We start from the raw sequence: 25,551 nt of genomic DNA on the forward strand, positions 1-25,551 counted from the left end.
TGGAAAAACTGTCAAAAAACTTACCGAAGTACTATGGCTAGAGAGAAGTTAGAGGAGGGACCCCTGTGGGGCAATTTAACGTTAGTTAATTCCGTGAGGAAAATTCCTGTCAGGAATCTCCACAGAGCTCCTAAAATGTGAGGCTACTGCAGCGCGGAAAAAAGACGACTGAGGGGGGACCCCTGCTGGCTGCAGGATTAGTGCCATGCTGGGCATGCCCAGTAGGGGACAGTCAAAATTCTGGAAACTTTGACAGAAGTTTTCCGTGATTGGGCTCCATCCTGATGATGTCACCCATAAGCGAGGACTACCATCCTGCTTGTCCTGTGAGAAATAATGATTGCATCACGTATAGCTATTGCCCGGCATTGGAAATCCACAGATGTACCGACTCTGCAGGAGGTGGAGATCAAACTACAGATCCACCGGCGCTTGGACTTCTTGACAGCAGTGAAACATGATAGAATGGCCCCCCCATTTTCAGGTATGGCAACTGCTTAGTACATGACCAACAGAGCAATAAGAACTACAAACTAACCACCTTCTGCAATGTGTTTTGCCCAAAACTACCTGGGAGAGCAGGAATGTTCAGGCCTTCACATTATCAGATGAGGAAGAAAAGATCAATTCTGAAACTCAGGATGCAATAATGTTTACTGTCTTGAAATAATATGCATTGACCTATTTATATTTATATTGATGAATACAGTTGTGACAGAAGCTCAGCACCTCTATGACCGCGAACAACCCTGTCAACGGGTGATATCTCTGGCCTGCGAAGATAGACTTTGGAGAACGTACCATGGGATGAAAAACAATAGGGTATACTTGGGGGAGGGGGGGAATTAACACTACAGAATGTTGTTCATGCTGAGTAAGAGTCAATACTCCTGAAACTGTTCTATTCTCTATTTTACATTATTGTATCCTACGCAACAGTTTGGATATTGTATTAAATAAAAAAATATATATATTTATATATTTATTTTTTTTTACAGATGTACAGGTAGGTGATGGGGGATGGAGGGCAGGGATTGGATATATTTCCCGGGGTGACGAGGAGAAGAGTCACTGGGGGGGGTGGCGGGGGCCCACGTGGCGGGGGCCGGGACAGGACCAGCGGCGATCCAGCTCCTGCCATTGCTGACAGAAGCTGAATGATCTGCTGCTGGCCCTGCACCAGCTCTGCCAAATGGGCCCCTAGGAGCCCCTCCAGTGCCTCCATCCTGCGGTCCAGCCGACCAATCAGTGCCAAGGCAGCATCCAGGCGTGCCTCGATTGAGGAAGGCCTGGATGCTGCCTCTTGCTCCTGGAACACGGATGGAACATCACTGGAGGGCTCCTCATCACTCCGGGAAACGGGGCAGGAAATGGGCAGGGAATGGGGCTGTGGTGGTGGGCCTTCTGGCTCCTCCGCAGCCTCCGAGGCCACGGCCTCCTCCTCCTCAGCCTCCGTGGCCACGGCCTCCTCCTCCCCAGCCTCCGTGGCCACGGCCTCCTCCTCCCCAGCCTCCGTGGCCACGGCCTCCTCCTCCCCAGCCTCCGTGGCCACGGCCTCCTCCTCCCCAGCCTCCGTGGCCACGGCCTCCTCCTCCCCAGCCTCCGTGGCCACAGCTTCCTCCTCCCCAGCCTCCGTGGCCACGGCCTCCTCCTCCCCAGTCTCCATGGCCACGGCTTCCTCCTCCTCAGTCTCCGTGGCCACGGCTTCCTCCTCCTCAGTCTCCGTGGCCACGGCTTCCTCCTCCTCCTCAGTCTCCGTGGCCACGGCTTCCTCCTCCTCAGTCTCCTCCTCAGTCTCCGTGAACAAGGATTCCTCCTCCTCAGTCTCCGTAAACACAGATTCCTCCTCCTCAGTCTCCGTGAACACGGCTTCCTCCTCAGAGGTGGAATTGGAGTTGTCTGAAATCGGTAATAGCAAAAGATGTTGGGGGAAACAGAAAGCTGGAAGGAAAGATGTTTGGATAATACCCAACAGATATAAATAAACCTTATCTTCACTCACAACAATTGTAATGATGAGAAGCCAAGCAAATGAACAAGCGCGTGCATGAACATTATCGATTTAGGTGGTATAATAATCGACTGTAATTCCTAATATACTCACCATCCGGCTGCCCAAGTCCGGTGCGGAGGGCCAGGAGCCACTCCCTCTCCTGGCGCCGCAGGCGCCTGGCCCTCTTTTTCAACGCCTCCACCTGGCGACAGAAATAAAAAATGCAAACATTACCTTATGCACTACAGTATTTAATGCTGGGCCTGCCCCTCCCACCCATCCTACAATTCAAGATTCCAAGGGAGGCCTCCCCCATACGCAGGGAGGGTAGGAATAAAGAGAAAAATAATACTAAATACACTACAGTATTTAATGCTGGGCCTGCCCCTCCACCCATCCTACAATTCAAGCTACCAAGAGAGGCCTCCCCCATACGCAGGGAGAAGAGAAATAAAAAATGCAAACATTTATTTAATGCTGGGCCACCCATCGTACCATTCAAGGCCTCAGCCATACTCACCTCCCTGGGATAACTTGCTTGGGCGTTGAATCTTGCCCTGAGCGACTGCCAGGCAGCATCTGACGCAATCTGATTGCGCAGGCGCCCAGGGCGAAAAAAGAGGTGCCTCTCATCCTCTATTATTAGCATTGCCAGGAGCCGCACATCTTCAAGCGAAAAATTTGGGTTGCGTCCTGACCTATAAAAAGGCAACACTGCAAATATTACACAGGCCCTAAAACACCAATACACCTATTAGGAAAACAGAACAAGCCAGGCTGCTGTGGATCCCTGCATCCTCGCTAGCAGACTAACTCACCTCAGTCACACAGACAGAGCCTCAAGAAATATAGAATAAAGAGACTAGAAAGCAGAACTAGAAATGTGCATACAAAAAGTGAACTGGAAACCAGAAGTCAGAGCGTATGCACTGCAACAATGGAAAATCAAACACTACATTCCCTCATAAAACTTTAAGCAATAAAACCAAGAAATAAACACATCAAAATAGTAGAACCATATTAATAAAATGAATAAATGTTTTAAAATAGCTGATGAATAGAATATTCAGTAATGAAAAGCTCATATAATTTGCCAAAAATCAGTAAAATATTCCAAACATGCAATCATTAAAACCAATAAGAATTTTAAAAATCCTCCGAGAAACACCTGGGAATTTTCATTTCCAGTCACCTTGAAACTCTCATTGATTAGTGTGGTGAGACTGAGGATGCATAAACTTTCTCTTCTCTCTCACACACTCATCCACTCCTCTCCACACACACACACGCTCCTTTTTTCCCCTCACACAAGCTCATTCATGCACACACTCCCTCTCACTTACACAAGCTCACATACGCACATGCTCCCTCTTACTCACACATGTTCCTTCTCACTCACATTGACACATGACACTGCTCTCTCAAATACAGACACACATGCTCACACACACTGGGCCTCTCTCCTGTCCACCAGCAATCCCAGGCCCTCCTCTTCATTCCAGCTGCCCTATGGGTTGGAACTGCCAGGCTGAATTGGCCTCCTCTCCGTCTGGGCAGCCAGTGGGGTGGGAACTGCCAGACTGCCATAGCATCTTCTGAACTCTAGCAGCTGAGTTTGGATCCACCTGGGCCCCACAGCCGCCAGTGGATTGGGGTCCACTTGGTGGCATGTGGCATCTTTACCTTGGCTGCCCATGGTCTGGGGATCCATTGGCTAGCCCATGGCATCTTCTGCACCTTGGATGCCCGTGAGTTGGGGGATCTGCTGGGCACTCCGGGGCCTCCTCCTAACTTTGGTTGCAGGTGGCCCCTAAACCGCTGCCCCCATCTCCAAAGCCACTTTCATCCTGGTTTTACTTGTCGGTGCAAATGCATGGCTTGCACAGTGGGTTGCAACGACCCTGCATGGAGGAAGGAGTAGAAGAATATGAGAAAACATTTAATGGTGGACGATGCATGGAATACTCTACCAAGGGAGGCACAGACAAGTAAAACCAGGATGAAAGTTAAAAATGAGATCGGTGCTAAAGGACCAGTGGGAAGCTGTGAAAGGAAGGGACATACTCGAAGAAGCTCTAGAGGGCAGTAGTGGGAGAAGGGTTTAGAACTGATGTTGGTTTCGGCAATGGGAATTTACAAGTGGTAGAAAACAAGAGATAACCTCAGTCTGCTCTTTATCTGTTTAAGCTTCACTTCCTTAGCCATGAAAACTGTGGAATCCCTGTGTGACCTCCGACCGTCCTAAACTCAAACTAAGTGCACGTTCTGCACAAAGAGGGCCGGCCTGTTTATTCTCCCTTCCGTTGTGCGATGGTAGATGCTTGGGCCACTCCGCAAGTCCTGTACTGCTCTCCTGCTGCTGCTCCTCACCTGTGCTATATTCCCCACACAATGGAAATGAGCCAGCCATGCAGAAAAGCAGCAAACTCAAGGGGCTACAATACAATTTGGGATCTCGGGGAGAAATTTTAGTTGAGCTGAGGGGAAAACACTTGCATTTGTGGTCTTACTTCCTGCTTGTCCCTGCTCTACTCTTGCAGAGACAAATATCAGAGACCGGAAAGGCGACCAATCTGCAAGGCTATCGACTTTCTGGGGCAAGAGCACGTTCCAAAAACAGAGGAAGAGTCCTAAAGCTCCCATTCATTCCGCCACGAACTGGAAATCAGTACAAGGAATGTTACAAAGTTGGAGAAGAACCTGCTCCCTGGGCCGGATGGGCTTGGAGAAGTGGCGAATCCATGTTTTGTCAGGTTCTGAAGAGCGCCTGTCACTGCAACAACTGGGGAGAGTAAGAAGGGGGCTAACCCTGGGTAATGCTGAATGAAGACTCAAGCTGCAAGCCTAAAGGGAGCAAGAAGAAACTGCCAGACCACAAAGAAAGAAATAAAAGGCTGGCGGATACAGTCAGTTTGTCAGAAAAAGCTGAAAGCTTCTTTATTTTTTGGGGGGTGAGGGAGGGGGGAGCAGCAGATTCCACTTGCTCCTTTACACTTCCAGCTTGATTGGAACCAGGGCTGGGATCTGGGGGCAACAACCCTGTTTTATAACCCCTCTCAACTCACCTAACCCAGTCAAGTCCTCAGCCAAGAGCCTGGCATCAGGATTCTTGCCAGAGCCCCGGAGTCATTAGCTCTAAACCCACCACTAGGTGTCGCCATTACACTCCATCCCCCAGGGCTGTGAACACAGCCTCTGCAACGTGTCTGGCCCATGGAGCAGAATCGAACCCAGGCTCTCCGACAGGCCAGACCCATCAGACGGCTTACTGGACCTGCTGACATCGCCCACTACCTCAGCCAGCTGCAACTTAAATAGAGCACTCATTCAAGAATCCCAATGTAGAGCGCAGAGGAGTGTGTCTCTGATTCTTCCACAGTAAAAGACCAGATAAACAATCATATCTGGTCAGGCAGCACTGACGGAGGCACCGCCACCTGTTCTGTTGAAGGAATGGTCTTTGCAACTTTAGCTTCTGCATGGCAAACACCAACTGGTCCACTGGAAACTGGTTGGAGTCCAGTAGTATCCATTAGAGCTTACACTGGGAATAGTGCCATACAAATAATCTTTCTAATGCAAATGGAGAGCCCAGACCCTTCTGGGGAGCATAGGAAAGAAAAAGCCACCTATTTACAATAATGCACTCGCGGGAGCACCGAGCCTCAACGTAAAAAGACGTGAGTAAAATCTCACACACGCATTAGAGAACAGAGCCTCCGATGTAAGAAGATGCGAGTAAAAAAAAAAAATGTGCAAGCACCTTCAGCTTTATTCAAGCACTAGAAATGTTAACTCTGGATGCAGTAAATTAAGGCAGGCTAATGCATCAGGAGTGAAAAACAAAAAAAAAAGCAGGCTAAGCCAAAATGTGCATGCAAAAAAGCATGTTTTATGGACATATTTAAAGTTTTTCTATACCGTCATTAAGTTATTTACCATCATAACGGTTTAAAATAGGGCACAAATAGAAGAAAAAATAGTAAGAAAAAACTATACAATGAATGTGCCATTAATAATCGCTAACAACTGAATCGCTAGAAACTATTTGATTTCTGACGTAAGATGTCTACTGGTACCTGTCTCGTGGGTGGGTACCTACTGTTTTTTGTTTAATTTTTTATTTATCAATTTTAAATAATATTACAAGATATACTTACAAAGAATCTCATAAGCAAATTACATCAGTCAGTAATCATAACAAACAAAAATCAGAACAGAGATTCACTATAAGTCAATATTCCTAATTGATATGAGGAAAGATAAAAGGGATACCAATAAATCTGGAGCAACTTAAATGACCCAGACCTCTTGTAGACTAATAAGGAGAAAAAATAGCAGCCTATATATCACTTATCCAGCTCCTGTGGGCTTAGGAAGCTTGGCTTCAATTTTACAATTAGACAGAAAACCCCATCCAATTCAGATGGTTCATAGAAAATATAAGTATTTTCCTTATACTGTGCAACACATTTACAGGGGTATCTTACATTTGTACGGACACCAAAAGATCTTGCCTCCTGACACAAGCTTACAAAAACTTTTCTACGATTTTGGGTTTCCTTCATGATGTCAGGGTAAATCCATACCTTTTGTCCACAATATAATTTATTCCGATTACGTAGGAACAATCTTAATACCAGATCTCTATCAACTGGGTTAACAAATGCTACTAGTAAAGTTCCCCTATATTCAATTTGCTCTGCAATCGATGTTTCCAAAAAGGCTGTGAGATCTGTTTCCAGATTCACATTTAAATCCTTTTTTATTGATTCAGAGGCATTTTTTAATACTGAAGCATAATATATTTTAGATGTTATGGGGATTTTTTCAGCTGATATTAATAACACGTCCATTAAATATTTTTTAAGTTGTTCTTTAGGAGATATCACTTTTACACAAGGAAAATTTAATATTCTTAAATTTAAATAACATGTCCTATTTTCAATAATTTCAATTTTTCTTCTCATTAGCTTATCCGAACAAATCAAGTTGGTTTGTACTTCGGAAACAGAATTTAACTGATCTGATACTTCTTTTATTTTACTTTCACATTTATCAACTCTTGATTGAGTTTCTGAAACTAAATTTTGTGAGTTATTTACCACATTTGTCAACCGTAGTATAGAACCCCCCAAAACCACTATAGCATTCCATATTGCATCTAGAGTTATTACTTCAGGTTTAACTAATTTTTCCATCATGAAGCCAATACTCTTCCCCCCCCTCCCTGCAGACTTCAGAGATCTTGGAGATCTCAGCTACTGGGTCTCCTTCCCTCGTATGATCTTCTCCATTAAGTTTACCTGCAATAGGCAACTTATCATTTCTTACTTCCACTCCAAGTCCCTCCTCTGAGTCCGGTCTAACTCCAACCTGTGGTAGGGTATCCCGGGCAGAGTCCTGAAGATTAGTAAGATATGGAGGAGAAGGAGTTTCAGGGGCTCCCGGGCTCAATGAAAGATGGTCTTCCAAAAGAGGCAGGTTTTGCTCCTTACCTGCACTCTCAGCGGATTTATTTCCCAGGGATGAGGCTGCAACAGGTGTAAAGTAGCCTTGAATTAAAGGTTGCAAGGGGGCAGCTATCGCTGGGACAGAGGATTCCAAGCGAAGTCTCCCCTTTCGCTTAGTATGAGGCATTACCAAATAGTTAAGAAATATGGCTTAGCTGGCTACTTTACAAACTTCTCCTTATAATATTCAAGGTATACCTTTTAAACGGAGGCCTCTGAGAAAGGAACAATCTCTTGTTAACCTAGTTCAATGTGAAGATCAAAACGAAGATCGAAGCGAAGTCGAAGCTAAGGCACGCGCGGCTTCAGCAACGCGCTGGCGGAGACACACCTTTAAGGACCCCAACGGTCCGCCAATTATGACGTCAGACGGGGAGGCACCAGGGACGCCGTTGGGGCCGGGAAGCCAGTCCTCACCCCCGGAATGCTTTCCTCTCCCTTGTTCCTTCTCCTTGGCCTCGTTCTGTTTCTTTTCTCTCCATCTTCTTCCCTCAAACACACAGTCAGGTTCTCATTCTCACATGCATTTCTCTCTTTCACACATACACAGGCTCTCACTGTCACATGCTCTCTCTCATATAAAATCATTCATACATACAGTCTCTCACTGGCAAATGCTGTCTGACTCTCACATACACAGGCTCTCTCTCGCTCCCACATGCTGTCTTGCTCAAGCACATGCAGTCTCTGCAAACATTCAGGTCCTCACTCTCAAACACAATCTCTCAACTCATCTCATACACACACACACACACACTCTACAGACCCTCAGCCTCTCTCACCTCTGGGCCTCCTCTTCGCGTGTCGCCACAGGATGGGCTCTGCAGCGGCCCTGATCTTCTCGGGCCGTAGCGGCCCTGCTACCGGGCTTCTTCCTCTTCTCGGCCCGTAAGCGCTACTCCTCTTCTGCACGCGCTGATGCTCCTCCTCCTTACTGCCCACGCGGCTCCGGCAACGTTTACTTCCGGGGCCGCATAGGCAGGAAGGAGGAGGAGCATCAGAGCGTTTAAACGCGATCTTTTTCTTCGGGCCGTGGTGACGTGAGCCTCACCACGGCCCTGCCCAACTGCCTATCGCTGCGCCGCATGAGCCTCCCTGCGCCCGGGGGCATTGGCTCCCCTCGGGAGACCACTGCTCGTGGCGCCCTAGGCCCAGGCCTAGTGCTTCCACCAGCCCTGCCCGCAGGTTTCTCTTCAGGCTGCAGCACCACCAGACCCTCTTCTTGTCTTTGGCTGGGAAGTTTAAAAAAAAAAAAAAAAAGTCACGTGATGGGAGCGACCAGCCCACTGGGGGAAGCCTGATCCCCCAATAGGCCAATCTGCCCCTGCACACGCACACACACACACATTCAAGCTCCCATTCTAAACCCACCCACACACACACATTCAAGCTCCCATTCTAAACCCACCCACACACACACATTCAAGCTCCCATTCTAAACCCACCCACGCAGACATTCAAGCTCCCATTCTAAACCCACACACACACACATTCAAGCTCCCATTCTAAACCCACACACACATTCAAGCTCCCATTCTAAACCCACACATACACACAAAATCAAGCTCCCATTCTAAAACCACACACACACAATCAAGCTCCCATTCTAAAACCACACACACACAATCAAGCTCCCATTCTAAAACCACACACACACACACAATCAAGCTCCCATTCTAAAACCACACACACACACACAATCAAGCTCCCATTCTAAAACCACACACACACACACACAATCAAGCTCCCATTCTAAACCCCCCCACACACACACACATTCAAGCTCCCATTCTAAATCCACACACACACACATTCAAGCTCCCATTCTAAACCCACACACACACACATTCAAGCTCCCATTCTAAACCCACACACTGAAGGACCAACAAGCGCCTGTGGGGAGGGCCCTCTTAACAGGGCGCTTGCCAGCGGGACGACCCCCCTTCCCCTCCCCAGGGTCGGCTTACCTCAGCGATCATGCTAGGGCGGCCCGGGTGGGGGGGGGGATAGGGCGCCCCAGCAAGGCGGGGCGTCGTTTTCGGGGACAGTGCATTGAGGCGCGATGACGTCGTCGCGCAGGCACGCATCGACGTGAGACCTCGGGCCTTAAATGCGGGGCGAGCGCCGGGCCAGGCCTCTTTTCGCTGGCCGGTGCTCACGTTTTAGTGGGCATCGCAGGACCATGCAGCATCGCGGGTCTTCGAGGATCGGGAGCTGGGTGGAAGGAGTCGGGGGTCGGTAAATAACTCAGGCGTTGTGGCAGACACCCGAAAGGGTCCTCCAGGCGGCGCGAAATTTAAAGGTACAGACGACCTCCGAAAGAGCTTCTGTTGCCTGGGCTTCCTGCACCCGTCAGCCACGTGTTAGGGCTGCAGGGGGGAGAAGGTAAAGGCCCCGATAATCGAGGAGAGCAGAAAAGGGAGTTTCGGTGGCCCAGGCTTTCAGCACCCGGCGGCCACGCATTAGAACTGCGGGGGGGTGAATTTGAAAATCCTGATAAGCAAAGAGAGCAACCAGGAGACCCCAAATCAGCACTACTGCGGCGGGTAAGGGACAATAGTGCTGATTCCTGCGCCTGCAAGCAGCAGGTTTGACTCCTGCTTTGCAGACAGCCACATTTGCCGCCGGCGGGCAGCGCAGCGGATATCAAGATCCTGAGTGCAGATGGGATTCTAGAGGGCCCAGCAGCTGGTGTGAGCTACCGCATCCGAACTGTGAGTACGAAACTTTGATTTTCTCCTCCGATCGTGGTCTGGCTTGCCCTTCATGGGCCAGGGAAGCTGCGGGAGTATACAGAACTGGAGTTGTTTACAGCCTTGGGGAGCTGAGAGAGACCTTTACCCCGCGTTGTTACGAAGATGGCTGGTAAAAGAACAAATGCAGGCTCGAAACCGAGGCAGACAAGGGGGCGGAGCCGGCAACCAAAGGCCGGCTGAGCCACGGCCAGAGATGGCAAAGAGACCCGATCGTGTGGGAGAGGGAGGCAAAGACCATAACAAACGCCCCAGGACGGACAGAGTTAAGGCACGAGGAAGAGGGCAAACACAGACTGGCAAGGGAGACAAGAAGCAGACGGGGAGGAACACGAATGGACGGACACCTGCGGTGGACACGGAAGGCGATACGGCGACCGGTAATGGCAGAGAATTGACCGGAATGCAGCCAGAGCCAGGGCGATATAGTGTGCCACCGTGGGGCTGGCCCATGTGGCCCCCGATGGGGCCATCCGGAGCGGAGGCGTCATCGTCAGCACAGCGAGTACAGGAGGGAAACCCCTACATTCACAACGCATGGCAAGTGCCAATGTACCCCCCATGGTGGCAGGTCCCGCCGCTATGGTACACAACACCAACAAGCAGCGCAGGCGGACAGACATCGGACGTAGGGATAAGAGGGGAGACGGCGAAAGACCCCGAGGAGAGGATAAACACAAGCGCGACATCGGAGGGGAGTCGCCCCGCGGAGAGGTCACCAACGCTACCGGTCAAACAGCTGGGGCGCCACGGGAAGCGGAGGACACCCGGGAAGTGCGCACCGAGGAGGCCGGAAACCGGGAAGGAAGAACGGTATCGGCCGGAGATCCAAAAGGCAAGAGGGCTAAAAGAAAGAGACATGACAGTGATTCCATGGGGGGATCCTCGGAGGAGGAATCGGAGAGGAGTGAGGCTTCGGCGGGCTCTTCGGGCTCTGCAGCATGGGACATAGTGGCCGCCAACGCGGCCGCGGTAGCTCTTCCGAACCTAGCCGAGTTGTGGGAGAGCGTGCCAAAGGCACTACGGAGCAAGATTAGAAAACGTGAATATATTGATATATTCACAATATTAGAGGGAAGGAAAGGGGCAGCGTAAAAAAGGAAAGGAAAGAAAAAGGAGGAGCAGAAAGGGGCAGAGGTAAAGGTGACCAGGAACATTACCAATTGGACAAGGGCATTTCTGAGAATGATCAGTGTCATTGGGAGGGAGGACCCTTCGCAATATGCCCCCATGCTGAGTTATGCTGACTCTATATTGGAGGCGTACAAGGAATATCAAGGGTGGTGTTGGTTGAATTATGACGAGAAGTTCAGGGATAGGATGGAGGATAATAGGAACCTGTCCTGGGCAGCTCAGGACGTGGGATTGTGGTTGCGGCAGATGACTAGCAAGGTCATGGAGTCAGGTACAGCGCACAAACCTATGAGGTCATCTGGCGGACAGGCCGGTACGGGTAGTTCTCAGTGGGGGGATAATGGTAACAACAGGTTATGCTGGCGTTTTAACAAGGCAGGATGTACGTTCCAGGATTGTCAGTTCAAGCACATATGCAGGGGTCTTTAGCCGGGAGTAATGGAAAAGGAAAACAGTAAAGCGGGGGGCAAGGCACCGACCCCAGTGCGGCTATCGGCCATGGGGGAATGGCTGGATATATACCCAAGGCGAAGGGAGGCCAAACAGTTGAGGGACGGTTTCGAGCATGGTTTTAGGATACCTTTCCAGGGCAAGATCACGGACACGGGTTACACGAATTCATCTTCAGTAGTTAGACACGCAGACATAGTGCAGAAAAAGGTAGATAGGGAGAATGAATTGGGCAGGATGGCGGGACCCTTTGCGGACCCTCCATTTAATAACATGATGTTGTCACCTCTGGCAGTAGTACCAAAAAAGGAACGGGGCGAGTTCAGGTTAATACAAAACCTGTCTTATCCACCGGGGCGTTCAGTGAATGATGGTCTGCCGGAGGAGGCGTGTACGATGCAATATGCCTCATTTGACCAGGCCGTAACATTGGTGAGGCGTTGCAGGGAAGGTGCGCCGATGGCAAAAGCAGACATCAAATCGGCGTTTAGATTGCTCCCAGTACACCCTAACAATTTTCCCATTCTAGGCTTTCACTTTCGGGGGTCATACTACTTTGACAAATGTATGCCGATGGGGTGCTCCATTTCTTGTGCATACTTTGAAATGTTTAGTACGTTTTTGCATTGGGCTTTACAACAGAGGGCGGGGAATACGAATGTGGCGCATTACCTCGATGATTTTTTATTCATGGGGCCAGCCCATGCGGACACCTGTGCTAAATCTTCCAGGGAGGAAGATTCAGAACCAATGTCAGGAAGTATTTCTTCACGGAGAGGGTGGTGGATGCCTGGAATGCCCTTCCGGAGGATGTGGTGAAGACCAGAACTGTGAAGGACTTCAAAGGGGCGTGGGATAAACACTGTGGATCCATAAAGTCAAGAGGCTGCCAATGAAGAGTGGGTGACTCGCCAGAATGACGGCTACTGCCTGGAGTCAATACCCTTATTAAATAAACATACACAGGCTTACGGTGACTCCAACATCGCTCTAAGCTTCAACAGCAAGAGGAAATGTGGAAAAAAAGGATTCACACTCACAAAGAGGGGAGTAGCTGGCTTGTTACGGCGGTTACTACCCCAAACCAAATGTGCCTGATACTTCACTTTCGATGCACATCCAGCATGGCTCTCTGCTTCAACGGCATGGGAGAAGACTTATACGTCACGCATATCCAGCATAGCTCCCTGCTTCAACGGCAGGGGAGAAGAAAAACAACCAATAAGGGCTAATAACATAGTCTGGGTAAAACAAATAAGCATGGGTGCAGGTTGCTTATTGCGGCGGCTACTACCCCTAACGAATCAAGCTAGATATTTCACTTGGATGCAGCTCCATCACTGCTCTCTACATTAAAGGTGGGGGTGGAAGGGAAATAGAACCAAGAGCTAAGAGAAACAGATAAGTATGAGAGAAAATATGTGTGAAGCTTGCTGGGCAGACTAGATGGGCCATTTGGTCTTCTTCTGCCGTCATTTCTATGTTTCTATGTTTCTAAAACTTTGTCTGCATTTCAGGAGATGGCTGAAGAATTCGGGGTTCCGTTGGCCAGTGAGAAAACGGAAGGCCCAGTGACCACATTATCGTTTTTAGGGATCGAGCTGGACACGCAGGCCATGACATCATGGCTGCCACTCGAAAAGTTGCACAAGTTACGGAGCATGCTTAGGCGGGCATTGTCATACAATAAACTAACGTTGGTGGCCATTCAGTCCATAATAGGAAGTTTGAATTTTGCATGCCGGGTGATTCCAATGGGGAGGGCATTCCTGAGGCGTCTGGCTGACGTGACCAGGGGGGTGAAAAACCCACGGCACCACATTAGAATCACATGCCCAATAAAGAAGGATATGGTAATGTGGTTGGAATTCCTGGATAGCTTTAATGGGGTTTCAATGTGGCAGGACAATCTGGTGTAGAATCGGGATCTGGACATACATACAGATGCATTGGGAGGATGGGACTTCGGGGCTTACTGCCAGGGTGCATGGTGCGCGGCACCATGGCCGGCTGAATGGATAAAGAACGGGTTGGTAAAGAACATCACATTCCTTGAGCTCTTCCCGATATTGGTGGCCATTACAGTTTGGGCGCATAAGTTGCGCAACAAAAAGATAGTATTCTGGTCAGATAATTTGGCGGTCATGACAGTCATTAACAGGCTAGCGGCACGCTGCTCCAAAGTGGCAGAATTGCTAAGGGAGGTGGTATTGCAGGGTTTGCGACTCAACACGACAATACGAGCCAAACATGTGCCAGGCATGCATAATCAGGTGGCGGACGTGCTATCCCGGGCTAAGTGGGATCTCTTTCATCAACAGGTACCAGAGGCAGATGAGGAAGGAGCCCCCATACCGAACCGACTATGGCGGATTGGAATGTAACAGAATGGGGGCTGCTGAAGGCATCTGTTGCTCCGGCGACATGGAAAGCCTACTGCAAGGGGTTTACCAGAGTACAGGCATTCTTACGGGAGCAGGGATGGCAAGGGGGAAGGATAGAGGGTAGGCACATAGAACGATTCGTGGAATGGGCAAAGGAGGAGGGCTTATCCAGGGGATCGACAGTAAACCAACTGGCGAGTTTCACTTTCTTCGCGAAAGCGCAAGGCTTAGGCGACCCCCTAGATAATTTTATGGTCAAGAAGTTGCTAGCAGGCTGGGCCAGGACTGTAGCTTGGAAGGGGGACAAGAGGCGGCCAATAACCCTCGAGATATTGGTACGTTTATGGTACGCGGCCGCGCAGGTTTGTTCAGATAGATTTGATGTTATATTGTTCAGGGCCGCTTTCTGCATGGCATTTTTCGCGGCGTTAAGAGTTAGCGAATTGGTGGCAGCATCCAAAAAGGATGAGGGAAATGACGGCATACTATTGCACAACGTATTCGTGCAAGAACAGGCAATCAGGATAAGGGTACACAAGTCGAAAACTGATCAGAGGGCAAAGGGAGTGGAAATAAGGTTGGTGCAGGTGACGTCAAAAGTGACATGCCCGGTGAAGAATGTGGTAAATTTCTTGCAAAATTATTTATTTATAATTTTTATATACCGACATTCTTACATTAAAATGCAAATCATACCAAATTAGACCAAAAGGGGGCGCCCATTTATTAATTCATGAGGACGGGGTACCACTGACCAAATTTCAATTTGCGGCAGTGCTACGCAAGGGATTGGCCAGCATAGGGCTAAACCCGGGAGAGTATGGTACCCATTCGTTTAGGATTGGGGCTGCAACGAGCGCAGGGCAGGCGGGCTTATCCATGGAGGTTATACAAAAGATTGGCAGGTGGCAATCGACGGCGGCCAATAGGTACGTAAGGCCGGGGGCTGTACAAATAGGTCATTAACCATGCAATTCATATTTCACCCGCAGGTCCGTGCCTATGAAGGAAGATAGTATGGGTGTTGGGACATTCCTTCGTACATTGGGCAGCCAGGAGGGCTCGGGAGAGAACATATGGAGCGCACTTGGGTTTGGCACCACGGGGAATCTCCTTGGCATGAATAGGAATCCGTGGAATGAGATGGGAACAACTGATCCCGGAGGTACAAAACAGTCTGCATACCAGCCAGAAGCCGGATGTCATAGTCATACATTTAGGGGGCAACGACCTGGGAGGGAAGACAGCTAAGCAGCTAATAGACAGTATAAAAAGGGATCTGGAGGAGATCAAGGAATTGACACAGGGCGCAACCATATGATGGTCAAAAATCATACCCAGGCTGAAATGGCAGGGTGACAAATTAGGGTCAAGGGGGCGGAAGGTGAACAGGTAGATAGAGGTATGGGCTAGGACAATGGCCATAGTTACCATACAGCATGAGTGGGCAGATGAGCCCTGCTTAGGTCTCTATAGGCTGGACCTGATACACTTATCAGATGTTGGGTACGACCTATTTAATAACGCAATACAAGAGGCGCTGGAGCGCGCGTTGACCGAGGTTGGGCCGCAGTAGAGGTGTTGGGGGGCCTGGGACAAGTGTAACACTATCCCGGTCTGGTGGCAGGGGTACCCGAGTCAGTGGGCCAGGAGGGGCCTGGTGGACAAACCGGAGTCCTAGGTGAAGGAGAAGTGCATAGAGGTGGGCATGGGTTGCCCGGGGGATGGCCCCATGGCTTGGACACGGCGGGGGGCCGGTAAGATCGTGTGGCAGAATGGCTAAAATGGCAGACGCTGGTACGAAGCCCGGTATGGTAATATTTGATTGACGCACTAATACTCGGGTACCAAAAAGTTTGGTTTTATGTTAATTAATGAAAGCTGCGCCCTGTTTTCACCAATCCTGGTATATGTGTGATTAATGTAGAGATTACTTACCTGATAATCTCCTTTTCCTTAGTGTATGCAGATGGACTCAAAACAAATGGGTATAGTGTGCTCGTGCTAGCAGTTGGAGACAGATCTGACGTCAGCACGGGTACATATACCCCTGCAGGAAGTGCAGCAATTCAGTAATCTTCCTTGCAAAAGCTTTATGGATATATGTGTGACTGACCCATCGATTAATCAATAGGATTACCCTGACCAATTGATGGTAGCTGGAGACCGCCAGTGTACTCAGCCGGAAGGCGTCGACACCTGGCAGGGTGGATGCCCTATATAAGAAAACATGGCTTACCGTGAGTCGGTGAATCCCCATGTATACCGGCAGCCGGGCGGGATGCTGAGTCCATCTGCATACACTAAGGAAAAGGAGATTATCAGGTAAGTAATCTCAACATTTCCTAGCGTGTAGCAGATGGACTCAAAACAAATGGGATGTACAAAAGCTACTCACGGACTGGGCGGGAGGCTGCCCAAGGGCCGTTTAGGATTGCCCTCGCAAATGCCGTGTCCTCCCGGGCCTGGACGTCCAGACGGTAGAATCTGGAGAAGGTATGGAGGGAGGACCACGTCGCCACTGTACATATCTCTGCAGGCGACAGCAGCTTAGCTTCTGCCCAAGAGGCCGATTGTGCTCTGGTAGAATGAGCCTTGACCTGTAGAGGCGGTGGTTTTCCCGCCTCTATGTAGGCTGCCTTGATAACTTCTTTAATCCAGCGGGCGATGGTTGGCCGTGAGGCCGCTTCCCCTTGCTTCTTCCCGCTGTGCAGGACGAACAGGTGGTCCGTCTTTCGTACTGCTTCTGACATTTCCAGGTATCTGGACAGCAGTCTGCCGATGTCAAGATGGCGTAGCATTCGACCTTCCTCCGACTTCTGCAAACCTTCCGTGGTAGGCAAGGATATGGTTTGGTTGAGGTGAAAGTGTGAGACCACTTTGGGTAAAAAGGATGGAACTGTGCGAAGATGGATAGCCTCTGGAGTGATTCTGAGAAATGGATCACGACAGGATAGTGCTTGTAGCTCTGAGATGCGGCGTGCTGAACACACAGCCAGCAAGAACACCATCTTCAAGGTTAACAAACGGAGGGACAGGCCTCGAAGGGGCTGAAGGCTGATCCCGCCAAAAATTCCAATACTAGGTTGAGATTCCACAAGGGCACTGGCCACTTCAGTGGCGGGCGAATGTGTTTGACTCCTTTCAGGAAACGTGAAACGTCTGGGTGTTTGGCAATGGTGGTGCCTTCACTCCTGGGACCGTAGCAAGACAGCGCTGATACCTGAACCTTGATGGAGCTGAGGGACAGACCCTTCTGAAGTCCATCTTGTAGGAAGTCCAAAATGATAGGAATCTTAGCGGCATGTGAATTGGTGCTGTGAGAGTTGCACCAGGCTTCAAAAACCCTCCAGATCCTGATATATATCAGTGATGTGGAGAACTTGCGTGCTCGGAGGAGTGTATCTATTACCGGCTCCAAGTATCCCCTTTTCCTCAATCTAGCCTTCTCAATGGCCAGACCGTAAGAGAGAATTGAGCTGGATCCTCGTGGAGGATGGGACCTTGCTGCAGCAGGTCCCTGTGTGGAGGCAGGCGTAGAGGATTCCCTGCCAGTAGTCTTCTCATGTCTGCGTACCAAGGTCTTCTTGGCCAGTCCGGGGCCACTAGAAGAACTAGGCCTCTGTGTCACTGAATTTTGCGTATAATGGCGCCCAGCAGGGGCCACGGAGGAAAGGCATATAGCAGGAATCCCTGAGGCCACGGCTGTACCAAGGCATCTATCCCCTGGGATAGCGGATTCCGCCTGCGGCTGAAATATCTGGGTACTTGAGCGTTGGACCTGTCTGCTAATAGGTCCATGCCCGGCGTCCCCCACTGATCCACAATCATCCGGAAAGCTGTGGGCGACAGCTGCCACTCCCCCGGGTTTAGGCTTTCTCTGCTGAGGAAGTCTGCCGTCGTGTTGTCCTTCCCAGCAATGTGGACGGCGGAGATGTCCTGAAGATTTGCTTCTGCCCAAATCATCAGGGGCGTTATTTCTAGGGACACTTGTTGGCTTCTGGTTCCGCCCTGTCGATTGATGTATGCCACCGTGGTGGCGTTGTCGGACATCTGACCGCTCTGTTGCGAAGTCTGTGGGCAAATCGCAGGCACGCTAGCCTGACTGCCCGTGCCTCTAGTCGGTTGATGTTCCACCTTGACTCTTCTCTGGTCCACCGCCCTTGGGCAGTGAGTTCCTCTCAGTGTGCTCCCCATCCGTTCAGGCTGGCATCTGTAGTGAGCAGGATCCAGGTTGGGGAGGACATTCTTGACCCCCAGCTCACGTGGCCGGGCTGCAACCACCACCGTAGCTGATACCGCACTCTGGCCGGTAGAGACAGGTGCACGGTGTAGTTCTGTGATCGTGGGCTCCATCGAGATAAAAGGGCGCGTTGCAGTGGTCTCATATGAGCCCGCGCCCATGGTACCACCTCCAGAGTGGATGCCATGAGGCCGAGGACCTGTAGGTAATCCCGAGCTGTGGGCCGGCTGGCGCTCAGCAGGACCTGCAGATGACTCTGGAGTTTTGCCTTTCTCTTGGAGGTTAGGCTGACTTTGTCTTCTTAGGTGTCGAATTGGACCCCTAGGTATTCCAGCGACTGGGACGGCTGTAGGGAGCTCTTGTTTACGTTGACAACCCATCCGAGGCTTTCCAGTAGAGCTATAACTCTGTTGGTTGCCCGGTGGCTCTCCTCTGGTGACTTCGCCCTGATTAGCCAATCGTCCAGGTAGGGGTGGACGAGAATTCCTTCCTTCCTGAGTGCCGCCGCCACTACTACTATGACCTTGGTAAAGATCCGTGGCACGGTGGCTAACCCGAAGGGTAAAGCCCGGAACTGGAAGTGTTGATTTAGGACTTTGAAGCCTAAATAGCGCTGGTGATCCCGATGGATTGGGATATGCAAATAGGCTTCCGACAGATCTAGGGAGGTGAGAAACTCCCCTGGCTGTACTGAATTCTTGACAGACCGCAGAGTTTCCATGCGAAAGCTGGGGACCCGTAGGTGTCGGTTGACTTACTTGAGGTCCAGGACGGGCCTGAAAGTGCCCTCCTTCTTGGGTACTATGAAATAAATGGAATAATGCCCAGAATTTCTCTCTCCTGCAGGTACTGGGATTATGGCTTTTAGGGCCAGGAGCCTCTGTAAGGTCACTTCTAGTGCCGCTGCCTTGAGCGGTGAACAAGGAGATTCCACAAACTTGCTCGGCGGAAGCCGAAGGAAATCCAGGTAATATCCTTCTTGGATGATGGCGAGGACCCACTGGTCCGAAGTGATCTCGACCCACCTGCGGTAGAAAAGGGTTAGCCTGCCCCCTATGGCTGCTACCCCCGGATGGGTTGGCTGATTGTCATTGTGGGTTGCGGCCGGGGCCGGAACACGAGCCGGTTCTCTTCTTGTTGTGCTTAGTCCGAAAGGACTGGTTCCTGGCCTGGGAACGAGGCGCTCGATAGCGAGTCCTATAAGGGTTGAAGTGCTGAGAATTTCTACGTCTAGATGGTCTAGAAAAAGAACGCTGGCTCCTCCTCGCCCTGTCTTCTGGTAGACGGGGTAATGGAGAGGCACCCCATTTAGTAGCCCAGTTCTCGAGATCGCTGCCGAACAGTAAGGAACCCTTAAAGGGCATTCTTGTGAGACGTGTTTTGGAGGACGAGTCGGCTGCCCAATTGCGTAGCCAAAGCTGTCTCCTGGCTGCCACTGAGGAGGACACCCCCTTGGCTGCCGTACGGACGAGGTCGGAGGCTGCGTCAGTGAGAAATGCGAGAGCTGATTCCATGTCTGCTCCCTGGGTGTTGTTTCTCGCCTGTGATAAACAGGAACGCGTCACCACGGTGCAGCAGGTCGCGATTCGTAGGGACATGGCTGCTACCTCAAAAGCTTGTTTCAGAATGGTGTCCATGCGTCAGTCATGCAAATCCTTGAGGGCCGCTCCCCCCTCAACCGGAATGGTGGTGTGCTTCACTATTGCGTTAACTATGGCGTCTACCCTGGGGCACGCCAGCAGCTCCTTGGACACCGGATCCAGAGGGTACATGCCTGCCAAGGCCCGACCCCCTTTGAATGAGGCCTCTGGTGCCTTCCATTCCAGATCGATTAGCTGCTTTGCTGCTTGTAGGAGGGGAAAATGGTGAGCCGGTTGGCGCAGGCCCTCTAACAGGGGGTTCATTTTAGGGTCCCCTGGGGACTCCTGGCCCGGAATGGCCAGTTCAGATAGGCATTGTGAGACCAGGCCTGAAAGATCCTCTTTCCGAAAGAAGCGCCTCATAGTCCGATATGGCTCTATCTCCGAGGGAAGTTCACCCTCCTCGGGGGGCTCCTCACTATCCTGGGAGCAATCTGAATCCCCATAATCGGGGCTGTCGGGAGGTGAGTGGCCGCGCCTAGGTCTCGAGGGGCCAGGTACCGGATCCACCGGGACGGAAAGACCCATTCGAGGAGCAGACTGCATCTGGACAAAGGCTTGAATCCCCTTGAATAATTCCACCCAGGAAAGCGAAGCCGGATCTGGCCGTAGGGGCACCAGGTCTCTCGGGTTCCCTGGTTGCTCGCCGCGGCCCGCTAAGTCCGGTGTGCTCCCTGAGGAACCGCTGGGCTGGGGCCGGTCCTGTCCTGGAACTCCCATGGCCTTCTCACATTGGGCACATAGTGAGTCTGCTCCCTCGCTCTGTGTGGCTCTGAGGTTGCATGCTGAGCAGAGGCTTAGAGCTTTCATGCCAGATTCTGGAGGTGCCGGCCCTGCGGCCACATGGGTCTCTTATGCTCCATTCGCCTGAAATTCAGTGTCGCCCAATAAAGTGCGCCTAACAAGAGCGCTTAACAGCATGCGCCTAGGAACAGCGTCTTAGAAACGTGCGCCTATACACGGGCGTCTTATAAATGTGCGCCTATACACGAGCGTCCTATAAATGTGCGCCTATACACGGGCGGCCTACAAACTTGCGCCTATACACGGGCGGCTTACAATGTGCGAACGTACGCCTATCGCGTGCGCTAACAACGTGCGCCTATCGCGTGCGCATAGCAACGTGCGCCTATCGCGTGCGCTTAGCTGGCGAAGGTGAGTAGGCAGGCAAAAAATGGCGACCTCCTTGGCGTGCTGCCTCATAGGCAGGCCCAGCGAATCCACACTTCCTCGGAGACCAAGTAAAGATATACGCCTTACCTTGTCTTCGGAGCTTCCCGGCTGCGACCCGGGCGGTCTCCGGCTGCGGGGGGAGAGTACCTTCAACCGCCGCGCATAAGGAAGTGCGTCCGCTGCCTCTAGGCCGCTCCCGAACCCGTCTCGCTCGGGGGCCAAGTCCACGCCGGGACCGAGGCTGCCTCTAGGCCGCGCCCGAACTCGTCTCGCTCGGGGGCCAAGCCGCTCCCGAGCCCTTCTCACTCGGGGGCTAGGTCCCTGCCGCGAACCGGCCACCGGACCGAGGCTCTCGCTTCCGAGGGACCACGGAAGTCAGCTCGGGAAACTCAACTGGGTGAGTGACCGCTTGGTATCACCACAGGAGTGCGGGGCTTGTCTTCAATAGGTTTCTTCTAGGAATTTAGTCGTTAGAATTTGGAAACACGCTCAGCGAGCGTGAGGTAGCTCCAAACTGCTTTGGAGACGGAAATTACTGAATTGCTGCTCTTCCTGCAGGGGTATATGTACCCGTGCTGACGTCAGATCCGTCTCCAACTGCTAGCACGAGCACACTATACCCATTTGTTTTGAGTCCATCTGCTACACGCTAGGAAATGTATGGTTGTCCGGTAAAAGGAAGGGGGGAGAGGACACGGGGGTGCAAGCTGCCAATGTTATGAAGGACCGACAAGCGCCTACGGGGAGGGCCCCCTTAACAGGGCGCTTGCCGGCGAGACGACCCCCCTTCCCCTCCCCAGGGTCGGCTTACCTCGGCGATCGTGCTGGGGCGGCCCGGGTGGGGGGCGATAGGTCACCCCGGCAAGGCGGGGCATCGTTTTCGGGGATGGCGCATTGAGGTGCGATGATGTCGTCTCGCCGGCGCACATCGACGCAAGACCTCGGGCCTTAAATGCGGGGCGAGCCCCGGGCCAGGCCGGCTCTTGGCCTGGCCCGGTGGAAAACGCTGGCCGGCACTCGCATTTTCCACCAACCCACCCAACAAAGAACATGAGGGAGGGAAGGGAAGGCACAGTAATTAGGAACAATAGGGACGGATAGTCAGAAATCAATGTTAGCAAGAAAATTGCCAAATGTACAATTTGTCGCAGCAATTGGGGTTGGCGGGGGTACCCGAGTCAATGGGCCAGGAGGGGCCTGGAGGACACGGTGGACAAACCGGGGTCCTAGGTGAAGGAGAAGTGCATAAGTTCTTGGAGGAGAAGTCCATGAATGGCTATTAATCAAGTTTACTTAGGGAATAGCCACTGCTATTAATTGCATCAGTAGCATGGGATCTTCTTGGTGTTTGGGTAATTGCCAGGTTCTTGTAGCCTGGTTTGGCCTCTGTTGGAAACAGGATGCTGGGCTTGATGGACCCTTGGTCTGACTCAGCATGGCAATCTCTTATGTTCTAAAAGGACCTCGACGCTCAGACTGTAAGCTCCCTGGGGATAGGACTTATTGCACCTGAATTCTAATAAAGCTACAAACTGCCTTGGGCATAATTTGGTGGGTAGGTGAAAAGGAAAAAAACAAAACAAAACACTAAAGGAAGTCAGTGTTGGGGGTATTTAACTCCTATTCCTGCAGAACTCCGGGGTTTTTAGTAAATGACAAGAAATGCAGAACTGCAAATCCCAACGTACTTTGGAAAAGGGATTTAATAGGACTGCGGGCAAAGTGGCCCAGTGTTGTAAACTTAGGACTAGCAGAAAAAAACCCGGATCTTCACGACAGATTCTCCTCAGCCCCTCCATCTGCTGCACCTGGTCTCGACCCCCACCCCCTGTCTCCATTCGCCTGTGCGTCCTGGTTGCTAAATGGGCTGATTAGCTTTAACTTACTACCGACGGCGCAAAGCGGCGATCACATAAGGCAGAAAGTAAAGCCGGAGAGCAAGAGAAAGCAGCATTCTGGAGAGTTGTGGAGAGGATACCTGAACGCACCGCAACCCGGGATAGAAGAGCCAGGCTGCAAGCAACTGGTGGCAGGAAAGGAAAGGTCAGGAGCACAGCAGGACAGGGCAACAATATGGATTAGACACCAAAGTAGTCCAACAGTAACCTTTTATTTGAGTGGAGACACATATTCAACCTGAGCGGAGACTATGCGTGACAGAGATTCCATTTGAATGTTTAATATATGAAGTTTTTTCCATAAAGAGAACTGTCAAAAATTACCAAAAGAATCTCTTCATACAGCCCCTGAGGCGGCGAAACTCGGCCAGAGTCGGGCATTTGGTTGAATATGTGTCTCCACTCAAATAAAAGGTTACTGTTGGACTACTTTGGTGTCTAATCCATATTGTTGCCCAGACGGCGTTCTTAGACAACCTACCCTCTTGTTTCATCAGCAGAGCAGGACAGGGCAGAGCAAAGGCACAAAGTGCAGGAGTCAGCGGCCACGCTCTCTGCAGCCATCCGAGTCATAGCCGTCGGCATCCGCCTTCTCCTCGCACATGGCCGCAGCGGCTCCGTACATCCCAAACAGTTTGGCCACGTCCTCTTCCTACTCCTCCCGGGCAGGATCAGAGGGGCTGATTGAGGGCTGGCTCACGTTGGAGCACAGCGAGGCGAGGGACAGCCCAAACGGGAAGTAGAGATCTGCTTGATGAGGCCCAGGCACACAGCGATGGCCATGTGCTCCTGGATGCTGAAGCATGCGGCTCTGTGCTGCATCCCACCCCAGGGAATTGAGGCAGAGCCCTTGCAGGCTGCAGCGGCTCAGGTGGTGGTTACCCTGCCAGCTGCTGCCGCCACTGCTGCCGAGCCCGGGAAGACACATGAGTCCACGGTGGTGGGACCCCAGTGACATCAGTCGGGCTGGGCACGGGGGGGGAGGGCGCAGCTCTCTGTTCAGGCCACTGGGAATCTGAGAGGACCGAGTAGCCTGCTTGCGGCATTTTAACTGGAGCTTTGTTGGCCTCCCGTACTGAGCTGCCTCTTGCCCCCGTAAACCCTCGGTGCTTCTTTATCATAGCTCCCCTGCCTTTTTCTCTTTTTTTTTCTAGGCTGCTTAGCTTTTTCTTACTTTTGTACTTCTCCCACACTATCAATTGCAGCACTCGCTCTCTCTGCCTTCATCTCCCTCTAATTCACCAACAAGTGTACTTGCAGGGCCAGAAAGTTTCCTAATTAGTTTGAGCTGAAAGTAAAACTCATCCCCCATCTAAGTTACTTTCCCTTCCTCTTGAGGTCTGATTCCTTTACACTCCTCCCTTGTTGCACACACACACTTCTGCAGTTTCCTACGTTTTCCTGCCAACCCTAGTAGGGAGACAGCAGCTCGAGGCCCGCTGCATAAACTTACAGAAAAGGCCCCAAAACACAACCCCTGAAATGTGAGGAACGCTACACCAACCACAGCTGCTTCTCAGGATTACTCCCCCTGCTCCCTGAGAAGCTAAGTACCAAACAGATTATGAGGTTTTACCAGCGGGAAAGAGGAGATTCAGGGACAGAAATATCAGCAACACCAGAGTACCAAAGAGTGAGGCTAGGCAGCATGAGCTCACCCTAAGAGAATGATCTTCTATGGTTCCCACCACCTCCTCCCCAACTCCCATCCAGGATGCCACCGCTCTCCCTTCTGGCCCAGTCCCGTCCCCCGGGTTGTAATTTGGCCTCCCCCCACCCAAAATCAAGAGGTAGGCACAAATGACCCCCCAGGCATCCACCATCAACCAAAGAAGTGACCCTCATTGTGGAGGCCAAGGGAGAGTTGGGACACCCCCTAGCACCCAGCGGTCCATGTGACAGGGTGCCGGGTCTAGGACTAGGTGGAAAGGGAGGAGAAAGCAAGGGCCCAGAGCGGCCTGCTCAGACTACCGCGGTGCACGAGATGTTTGCCGCCGGTGCATGCAGGAAGCTTGAGGCAGCAGGACCACAGGGGTCGGCGTCTGCTAATCATTACCATACTGGGAGGTGAAGAATTTCAGTCATTTTGGATTCCATAAATAATTTCAGGGTGAGCGAAGGGACAGATAGATCAGATCCCAATTAACATAAGGAGTAACGGGAGGCAGGGGAGTGAGGTAGGCTGAGGAGAGGGCCCGCGGACAACACAGAGACTCTCGGTCCCAGATATTTACCGCAGCATTTCTTAATCTCTGTTGAACAAGATGAGTTTCTAAACATCAACTGGCCCATCGCGGCTCGTCCTCTCCCACAATCCCAGTTATACTTCCGTTTACTTTCTTCCTGCCTTGTGGGCCAATCGGAAACCTC

At 51.3% G+C, this 25,551-nt stretch overlaps 1 protein-coding gene across 1 annotated transcript; it reads right to left on the reverse strand.

The window, feature by feature from the left end:
* Positions 1–636: 636 nt before the first annotated feature.
* On the reverse strand, positions 637–25,527 carry LOC115100312 (protein gar2-like). The gene is made up of 4 exons (XM_029618725.1): positions 25,416–25,527; positions 2,514–2,691; positions 2,105–2,195; positions 637–1,899 (listed from the first exon to the last, which is right to left on the reverse strand). Exons 1-4 carry the CDS (start codon positions 25,421–25,423, stop codon positions 983–985), a joined length of 1,194 nt encoding a protein of 397 aa, XP_029474585.1. The 5' UTR covers positions 25,424–25,527; the 3' UTR covers positions 637–982.
* Between the last annotated feature and the right edge of the window lie 24 nt (positions 25,528–25,551).

Source organism: Rhinatrema bivittatum, chromosome 10 (genome assembly GCF_901001135.1).
Source record: "Rhinatrema bivittatum chromosome 10, aRhiBiv1.1, whole genome shotgun sequence".
Classification (NCBI taxonomy): domain Eukaryota; kingdom Metazoa; phylum Chordata; class Amphibia; order Gymnophiona; family Rhinatrematidae; genus Rhinatrema; species Rhinatrema bivittatum.

What these genes read in the sequence shown, in the direction of transcription:
- LOC115100312 (XM_029618725.1), bottom strand. An exon ending in AAGCAAGTTATCCCAGGGAG is followed by an intron (nt 2,196 to 2,513) that starts GTGAGTATGGCT and finishes TTCTGTCGCCAG; the next exon opens with GTGGAGGCGTTGAAAAAGAG. An exon ending in CGGACTTGGGCAGCCGGATG is followed by an intron (nt 1,900 to 2,104) that starts GTGAGTATATTA and finishes TACCGATTTCAG; the next exon opens with ACAACTCCAATTCCACCTCT.